Source organism: Dipodomys merriami, unplaced genomic scaffold (assembly GCF_024711535.1).
Source record: "Dipodomys merriami isolate MVZ:Mamm:240054 unplaced genomic scaffold, mDipMer1.0.p SCAF_271, whole genome shotgun sequence".
Classification (NCBI taxonomy): domain Eukaryota; kingdom Metazoa; phylum Chordata; class Mammalia; order Rodentia; family Heteromyidae; genus Dipodomys; species Dipodomys merriami.
Genome location: NW_027204171.1, coordinates 1,145,328 through 1,154,245, shown reverse-complemented (window position 1 = coordinate 1,154,245; position 8,918 = coordinate 1,145,328). Strand labels below are relative to the sequence as shown.

Below are 8,918 nucleotides of genomic sequence, written 5' to 3'. Positions count from 1 at the left end.
GTTTTCTTTTTTTTTTTAATCAAAGTCGCTCAGATCTGAGTGCTCTGGATTATTCCTGTAATTCTACCTCGTCAGGAAGGGGAGATCGGAAGATGGTGGGCCAGGCAGATAAATCCCAGAGACTCTTTATCTCCAGTGAGCCAGCACAAAGCCGGAAGTAGAGCTGTGGCTCAAGTGGTAGAACCCCAGGCCTTGAGTGAAAAAGCTAGGGGACAGCGCTGAGTTTAAGCCCCAGTGTCAGCATATACAGCCAGGAGACCAGTGGTAGGTATGCTGAGGGCCCTGAAGGCCCACGGTGCTACCACAGCCCCTTGTCCATGCTGTGACTGTCTACCAAGCAGTCCCAGTATATCCTGCCTGACTCCTGCCACTAACCTGGATGGACAAATGGAGACAAGACCCTTCGAACCTCTCTTGCCTGCCTGGCTTTGCATGGCTGTTACTCTAACAGACTCCCACCTGTGATCCTAGCTACTCAGGAGGCTGAGAGCTGAGGATCACAGTTCAAAGCCAGCCTGGGCAGGAAAGTCTGAGACTCATCTCCAACAAACTACCAAAAAAACCCAAAAATCCAGAAATAGAGCTGTGGCTCTAGTAGCAGAGTGCTAGCCTTGAGCAAAAGTTCAAGGACAGTGCTCAGGTCCTGAGTTCAAGCCCCAGGAGTGGCACAATAAAAAGGGGGTTGGAGGCATGGTGCAGATGGTAGAGTGCCAGCCAATAAGCAAAAAATGTTGGCAAGTTTGAGTCCTGGTCTTGGACAAAACAGTGAAAGCCAGGCGCTGGTAGCTTCCACCTGTCATCCTAGCTACTCAGGAGGCTGAGATCTGAGGATCATGGTTCAAAGCCAGCCCGGGTAGGAAAGTCCAGGAGACCCATCACCACATTAACTACCAGAAAACCTGAAGTAGAGCTGTGGCTCAAAGTGGTAGAGAGGTAGCCTGGAGCAAAATAGATCAGGGATGGCTCCCAGGCCCTCAGTTCAAGCCCTACCAATGACCAAAAAAAAGTCTGAGTAAGAAGAGGTGTTTGGCCTGTCCTACCACATCCGATAGTGATGCTGGGTGGCTTTCAGGATTGCACACCTCTAAGGTGTGTGCAAGACCTCACATAAAGTGCACTCTCCCCAGCCTTTTTTGGCTTCAGTTATTTCTCCACCATCCATCCTACCTACCTACACCTTCTTCCCACACAGCTAGGATCATTGGGATCAGTTTGGATAACCCAGCTTATTTCATGAGGTAAGAGTCTCACTTTTTGCTCCACTGGCCTGGAACCAAGATTCCCTCCCATTCTCCCACCTATTCCCCTTTCCCCTGCTCAAGAGCAGAGAGGATTATGACTTAAGTAGATAGAAGGACTGAAACCACTCATCCCACACCCTGCCTTCCATCCTGTTTCAAAACACCTCACATGCCACCAGTTCAGGCAGGCCTGGTCTGAGGGGGGCCAGTCAGGCTGTTTGGGACCTCTCTGTGTAGCATAAGAGAGTGGTATGCAGCAGGGCGCTGGTAGCTCATGCCTGTCATCCTAGCTACTCTGGAGGCTGAGATCTGAGGATCACGGTTCAAAGCCAGCCTGAGCAGGAAAGTCATGAAACTCTAGAGGTAGAGGTGTGGATCAAGTGGTACAGCACTAGCCTTGAGTACAGGGACAGCATCCAGATCTGAGTTCAAGCCCCACAACCAACGGAAAAACAAAAACAAAAACAAAAAACAAAAAACAGGTATACACAGCTATCCTGGAGGAGGAGGTTTGGGGACCTGGGGTTCAGTTCAAGACAAAGCTAACACAATGAAGGAGGGCAGGGCCAGTAGCTGGCTCCTTCACTGGGCAGGAAGCAGAACTGATCTGGGGTGGGACCAGAAATACGAGTCAGACCATGATACACAGGCCAGGTCTCCCAGCAAGCTTTGGGAGGAGAGCAAGTGGAAATGCTATACAGAAAACCAAGGTAAGACAGCGATGGAGAAGAGCGAGGAGGCTGTACTACAAGAACATGCAAGCCGTGGCTAGTGCCATCAGGCAGGACCCTGCCCTGGCAGGGTTGGTATTCTGTGGCAGCTCCAGGGCGTGGCTGGGCTAGGTAAATCCAAAACCATCAGAGAAGCAAAATGTCCAGGTTGGAGGCGTGGCTCAGTTAGTAGAGCACCAGCCAATGAGCAAAAAGTGTCCGGAGGACTGAGTCTGAACACCAGTCTCAGACAAAAAGAAAAAAAAGATGAGGGCTGGGAAGGTGGCTCAGTGGTAGAGCGCTCGCCTTGCATGCCTGAGGCCCTGGGTTCGATTCCTCAGCACCACAGAAGCAAAAAGAAAAAAGCTGGAAGTGGCGCTGTGGCTCAAGTGGTAGAGTGCTAGCCTTGAGCTGAAGAGCTGAGGGACAGTGCCCAGGCCCAGAGTTCAGGCCTCAAGACCGGACCGAAAAAAATAATAAATAAAATTTAAAAATAGATAAAAGATGAGCAAAATGTCCATGGTTTTATTCTATGTACAGATTCTATTCAGGTAAGGCCACCTCTGTAAACACAGCCAAGTGTGGGCTTTTCTGAGACCCAGAGAATAGGGTAGTTACTCCTGTGTGTGTGTGCACCCCAATAATCTGATTCCACAGAATCCGACCAGTCTCATCTGCAGCTCTCCACTCCTTGCCTTAAAGCCTGATGCTGGCTTCTTTGGTGCAGAAGGCGTACAGGCACGAGCCGGTGAAAGCCAGTCACTCCACGTCCATCTTCCTATCCTGCAGAGACTCGCTGAAGGCTTGCCATTCCTCTGGGTAAAATCGCTTATAGACGTTGATCTTATTCCGAATCTGTTTGGGAGTGTCTTGATAGTAATTCTTCTCATCCCGGGCCATGGCCTAGGAAAGAAGGGGGACCATCACTGAGGAGAGCCGAACAGGCAAAGGATCAAACCCTAGTTTTACCTGAACTGAGTGAGTCACTTTTTAGCCTTGAGATCTGAATTCCTAGCCTCAAAGTCATGGTGCATGTGAACCACCAAGGCCCACCTAGCAATTTTCATTTAAAAAGAAAAAGGCTGGGCACTGGTGGCTAATGCCTATAATCTTATTCAGGAGGCTAGATCTGAGAATCGCAGTTCAAAGCCAGCCCAGGTCAAGTCCCAAGTCTCTTTATCACCAATTAACCACCAAAAAGCCAGAAGTGGAGCTGTGGTTCAAATGGTAAGAGTGCTAGCCTTGAGCAAAAAAGTTAAGGGACAGTGCCCAAACCCTGAGTTCAAGTCCCAAGACAAAAAAAAAAAAAAAAAAAGCCGAACATTGTGGCTCACGCCTGTAACCCTAGCTACTCAGGAGGCTGAGATCTGAAGACTGAGGTTCAAAGCCAGCCCAGGCAGGAAAGTCAGTGCCTCTTATCTCCAATAAACCACTAGAAAACCAGAAGCGGCGCTGTGGCTCAAGCAGTGAAATGCTCACTTTGAGCTGAAGACCTAAGTAAGGGACAGCACCCAGGCCCAGAGTTCAAGCCCCACGACTGACGAAAAATAAATAAATAAAAACATGGAAGGAAGATGGCCTCTGTGCGTGCTGGGAGCCTTGGGCCGCTCCCTCTGTCCCTGCTACCAGCCTGTGTTCACACTAGTTCCCTGTCAATGGTTCCAGGCTCCATTCCTGTCTTCCTCCTTTCTACTCAGTCTCCAGCAAGCAGACCCGGCCACAGCAGTCCTGTGTGTCTTTCCCAACAAGGCCCAGGGCTTCCCCCTGCCTGCCCCCAGCCGCTCACCTTATAGTCTTCTCCGTGGTTCTCTACCATGTAGCGGACATAGTCAATGAGATCCCGAGACAGCGTGTTTCCTTTCTTTTCTGGAAGGCTGGCTTCTGCCTCCAGATCTGAGGCAGGAGGAGAGCAGGAGACGGTGTGAGGCATTGCCTTCTAGCTTATCTGAACTGTCCAACATGCCACAAGAATCGCTACCCCAATCCATTCCCAAATTAACTTGAACCTTTCTCTTCAGCCCTAGATGTCTCCCTCCTAAGATCCAGTATATTATTTTAAGTGTGCTAGTTCTTGAAAAGGAAGTCACTTTCTCCACGCCTGGGAGGGTTTAAAAGGCAGACTCCTGAGCTGGCTGGGTGCTGGTGGCTCACACCTGTCATCTTAACTACTCAGGAGGCTGAGATCGGAGGATCATGGCTCAAAGTCAGCCCTAACAGGAAAGTCTATGAGACTCTTTATCTCCAACGAACCACCAAGAGAGTTGGAAGCAGAGCCGTGGCTCATGTGGTAGAGTGCCAGCCTCAAGCACAAAAGCTCAGGGACAGAGCCCAGGCCCTGAGTTCAAGCCCCAAGACCAGCAATAACGAATCAGTTCATATTTACTGGTTTCTTTTCCATCCTCCCAGGGACCTGGCTATGTCCTCCCTGAGTATCTCTGACCATAGCTCACATTTAGGTTCAGTCAGTTCTAGCCTGAAAATGTCTCAGCCAAGAACACAGACCTAATTGTGATCCCTGAACCAGCTCACGCCTCCTCTTTCAACCTTCCTCTCTACTGCTGTAAAATGAGGACACTGAGGACCCTTTTCCAGTGCCACTGGGACCGGAGAGCGAGGAATCTAGGCCACACCCACCATTTAGCACATAGGGCTTCCGCACAATGTCATTGGGCCTCTCCTTTCCATCCACCTCCATGGGCTTCACCTGCAGAGAACAAAGCCTGTGAGACCAGCAAACCACACAAAGGACCTTTGATCAGGGAGGAAGGTTTGACTGGGATCAGGGAGGGATCCTGTCCATCCCACTATAACTATACTACAAATAGGGTAACTGTATTATATAGTTTACAACTATGTTGTGTACATTATACAACTATATTATCCCTGAGAAGCCTTGCCTTTTGGTCAGGCAGAACTAGCTAACAGGGGACACGGAGCCCTGAAGGCTTCTACAACAAATATTCACAGTTGCCTTAAGAAAACACAGCAAGTAATTCGCTTCTCCAGTGACTACATATAAAATCCATGAACAAGCTGGGAGCGAGTCCGCTCACACCTATAATCCTAGGTATGCAGAAGGCTTGAGATCTCAAGGTCATGGTTCAAAGTCAGCCCCAAGCAGGAATGTCCATGAGACTCTTATCTCCAATTAGCCACCATAAGCCTGGAAGTGGAGGTGTAACTCAAGAACACCACCCTTGATTGAAAAAGCTAAGGGACAGGGCCCAAGCCCTGAGTTCAAGCCCCAATACCAGCAAAAACAAAGCACAGATAGCCAGTGGCATGTACTAAGGTGTGGACTCGGGGAGTAATGCTTTAACGCTTTTCCCCTTGCTCACTCCCTTGGGTTAACTGGGTGCAACAATCTTCACAGGAAGTGTTTGTACACTTCACTGAGGAAGAGATGTCAGGTATCTTCTCTGTGAGGAGTACTGGAAGTCCTACTGCTTTTCCCTCTACTTTCACATTTGTTTATGAAACTGTGCCAGGTGCTCATGGCTCATGCTTGCTCTAAATAGAGCAAGGGTGAGACCTGAGAATCGTGGTTTAAAGTGAGATTGAGCAAGAAAGTCTGTGAGACTCTTATCCCCAATGAGCCACCAAAAACTTGGAAATGGAACTGTAGCTCAAGTGGGAAGCGTTAGCTTTGAGTGGGAAAAGTTAAGGGATGGCATCTGAACTCTTGAGTTCAAGCCCCAATACCAGTAGGAGAAGAGGGAGGGGACAGGGAAGGAAAGTGAGGGGTACCAGTGTCCTCTGGTAGGAAGGCAAGAAAAGAAACTTGAATAAAGATAATTCATTCAGAAAGCCCCAGCAGCAGGTGAACTAACCTGGGAATTTAGCAATCATACCCAAGGAGATAGTAATCACCAAAGGAATTTATGTTGGGCTGTGAAGAGGCATAGATAAGAAGCAGATATGCAAATAAGCAACCCACCAGCATGAACTTAACAGCCACAAATTAAAGCAGGGAAGAGGTAACTGGGTGAAGTCAGAACAGAAGACTTCCTGGGGAGAAGCAGGGGTTAGAGAAGCTTCAGCCCAACAATGAATAGGAGGGCTGGGAAGGTGACTCAGTGGTAGAGAAAGCCAGAAAAAAAAAAAAAAAAAAAAAAGTAGAAAAAGCCTGAAGTGGCACTGTGACTCAAGTGGTAAGAGTGCTAGTAGCCTTGAGCTGAAGAGCGCAGGGACAGAGCCCAAGCCCAGAGTTCAAGCCCCACGACCAACCAAAAAAAAAAAAAAGGAAACAACAGTACAAGATCTCAAACTCCAAGGGTAGAAAAACATCAATTATGGAAGATCCTACTGAGATGCCAAGGTGTGAGGAAAAAGTATTTTCTGTCCAACTAAAGTGTATTTGGTATGGTCTACTGACATTTCCTGGAATTATTTGCTTTATTTACTTCAATTGTAACTATTATCTGTACTGCTGGTTCCGAGTGAGTGATGTTAGAGACATTAAGTTTTGTGTTGAAGAACTTAAAACAATAAACCGTAATTGTTAAATGAAAAAGAAAAAAGTAAGCCTTTGACAGGAATCAAAAAATGGTATCCTTTCTAACCTTGGTAGTCCATTATACTTAGACTATGAGTCTAACTCCTTGAGAAGGAAGAGGGATGGTTTGAATTGTAATCAAAGACTATTGAATTGCCCTGCCTAGCTCTGGATAGAGTAATGGCATTGCACCCTTTTGCGCCAAAGTAAATTGCCTTAGCCGGGCACCAGTGGCTCCCGCCTGTCACCCTAGCTCCTCAGGAGGCTGAGATCTGAGGATCGTGGTTCAAAGCCAGCCTGGGCAAGGAAAGTCCAAGAGACTCTGATCTCCAATGAACCACTCTGAAAACCAGAAGTGGTGCTGTGGCTCAAGTGGTAGAGCGTTCCCCTTGAGCTGAAGAGCTGAGGGACAGCGCCCAGGCCCAGAGTTCAGACCCCACGACCGACAAAAATACAAATAAAAAAAGCAACTAGTTTCAGAGGAAAAAATATTAGAGTGGAGAAGGAATGGAGACTCCAAATGCGGGCTGGGGGAGATGAGGTTGTCAAGAGAGCGTTGATCACAAGTCAATGAGAGAGAGAGGAAGAGAGGGAGAGAGGGAGGAAGAGTGGGAGGGAAGGAAGGAGGGAGGGAGGGAGGGAGGAAGAAAGGGAGGGAGGGAGGGAGGATGGATCAAGGTCTGAAACCCAGCCACTCACAGGAGGAAAGGGAGTTCGTCAGTACCTTTCTCTTCCGGAGGGGGACCGCCTTGTTGGGGTCCATGGCCAGCCCCATCTCCGCCAGGTTCTGCCGCACCGATTTGCTGTGGTCCCAGGCATGTCGGATGTGGGAGCTACCACCGGCCCAGGAGAGCGAGATCGAGGCCTGTCCGTGCCCGGTGGGCCGCCCGGCCCGAGATCCCCCCCCCCCCCGCCCCGCCTCGCCCTCCGCCCCCCGCCAGCGAGCACTGGGCCGAGACACGCCCCCCCCCAGGCCCAGGCCCAGGCCCAGGCCGCGCGCCCGGCCTCCCCCCCCCCCCAGGCCCAGGCCGCGCGCCCGGCCTCCCCCCCCCACCCCCAGGCCCAGGCCTAGGCCCAGGCCCAGGCCGCGCGCCCGGCCTCCCCCCCCCCCCCCAGGCCCAGGCCTAGGCCCAGGCCGCGCGCCGCTCCTCACCACTCGATGCGCGGCGCCGCCTTCCGCCGAGCATTGCGGTTCAGACGCTTGCGGTTGACATTGTAACCGAACTTCTGCCTGCGGGTCTTGCCCTTGGCCTTGGGCATGGCGAGGAACACGGCGGTTTCCCACCCGCCACGCGCTCCGCGCTCTCAGAACCGCGTGTTGAAGCGGACTTCTTCCGGTGGGCCAGGCCTCTTCTGCAAGGCTTCTTGGGAAACGTAGTCTTTCCCGGATGACTTTCCGCGCTGAGGACTACCACTCCCAGGATGCAACGGGAGCCGCCCCCCCCCACTCCACGCATGCGTACTCTGGTCAATTCGTTGCGTGTTTCTCTTGCTCCCGCCCCTTTCGTGACCTCATCAGGAGGCGGAGCGTGGCGTCCCGGTATTCTCCGACTTGGGTCCTCCAGGAACATGGCTACTCCGGGCCCTGTGAATCCGGAGATGCCCTTTGAACCCTCGCAGCCCCCCGTCATCGAGGGCTTCAAACCCACTGCGCACGGCCAGACGGAAAGCTTCAAGGAAAAGTTCATCCGCAAGACCCGCGAGAACCCAATGGTGCCCATAGGTAAGTGTGTGTCGTGGGAACCTTCGACCCGGAGCTGCCATCGTGTCCGGGGGGGAATGATATAGGGGCGGGCCGGAGGTGGGAAGGCTAGAGGTGTGGCGAAGGGGCGGGGCGATTAGGGATGGGACCAATCGGAACGGGAGTGGCGCGACCTTAGGGGCGGGCTTAGGGCGGAGGGGGCGGAGCCTGGGCCTAGGAAGACACACCCCCACCCGCTGCCCGGCCGCCGCGTCCCCGGCGCTGTCTGGAGGGGGCTCGGGCCCAGGGCGGTGGTGGGGATGGTTACATCCAGAAAGGATCCGGCAACCCGGCCTGTTGTCCCCTCCCCAGGATGCCTGGGCACCACGGCCGCCCTCTGCTACGGCCTCTACTGCTTCCACCGGGGCCAGCCCCACCGCTCCCAGCTCATGATGCGCACCCGGATCGCCGCCCAGGGCTTCACGATCGTGGCCATCTTGGTGGGTTTAGCTGCGTCCTCCGTGAAATCTCGGGCCTGAACTCACGCCCGAGCCTTGCAAGCTCCCACGGAGAGGATTCCAGAGTCTAGGAGCCAACCACCAGCCCCGATGGAAGACATCAAACAGGTCCCGTTGTGGAAGGATGTGGCCCGTTGTTGTCATCGACAGGTTTTTGGTTGTTGTTTTTGTTTTCTTCAGAAATCCCAGGTTTGGTTTAGTTTGGGTTTGCCATACTTGGGTTTGTGCCACATCCCCTCCACTCGCTACTGAATAAACTCTAATCCGCATGGA

At 51.9% G+C, this 8,918-nt stretch overlaps 2 protein-coding genes across 3 annotated transcripts; one reads left to right on the top strand and one right to left on the bottom strand.

Moving 5' to 3' along the window:
* Nucleotides 1-2,449: 2,449 nt before the first annotated feature.
* Nucleotides 2,450-7,803, bottom strand: Nop16 (NOP16 nucleolar protein). Of its 2 annotated transcripts, none has more exons than XM_070036530.1 (5): nucleotides 7,600-7,803; nucleotides 7,171-7,279; nucleotides 4,586-4,655; nucleotides 3,738-3,844; nucleotides 2,450-2,766 (listed from the first exon to the last, which is right to left on the bottom strand). In XM_070036530.1, exons 1-5 carry the CDS (start codon nucleotides 7,704-7,706, stop codon nucleotides 2,566-2,568), a joined length of 594 nt encoding a protein of 197 aa, XP_069892631.1. In that variant the 5' UTR covers nucleotides 7,707-7,803; the 3' UTR covers nucleotides 2,450-2,565. The 2 variants fall into 2 exon arrangements, with proteins under 2 accessions (XP_069892631.1, XP_069892629.1); XM_070036528.1 differs by having other exon boundaries at nucleotides 2,620-2,854; nucleotides 7,600-7,799.
* A 136-nt stretch (nucleotides 7,804-7,939) lies between these two features.
* Higd2a (HIG1 hypoxia inducible domain family member 2A) lies at nucleotides 7,940-8,918 on the top strand. The gene is made up of 2 exons (XM_070036531.1): nucleotides 7,940-8,169; nucleotides 8,500-8,918. The coding sequence occupies exons 1-2, from the start codon at nucleotides 8,016-8,018 to the stop codon at nucleotides 8,664-8,666; spliced, it is 321 nt and encodes a 106-aa protein (XP_069892632.1). The 5' UTR covers nucleotides 7,940-8,015; the 3' UTR covers nucleotides 8,667-8,918.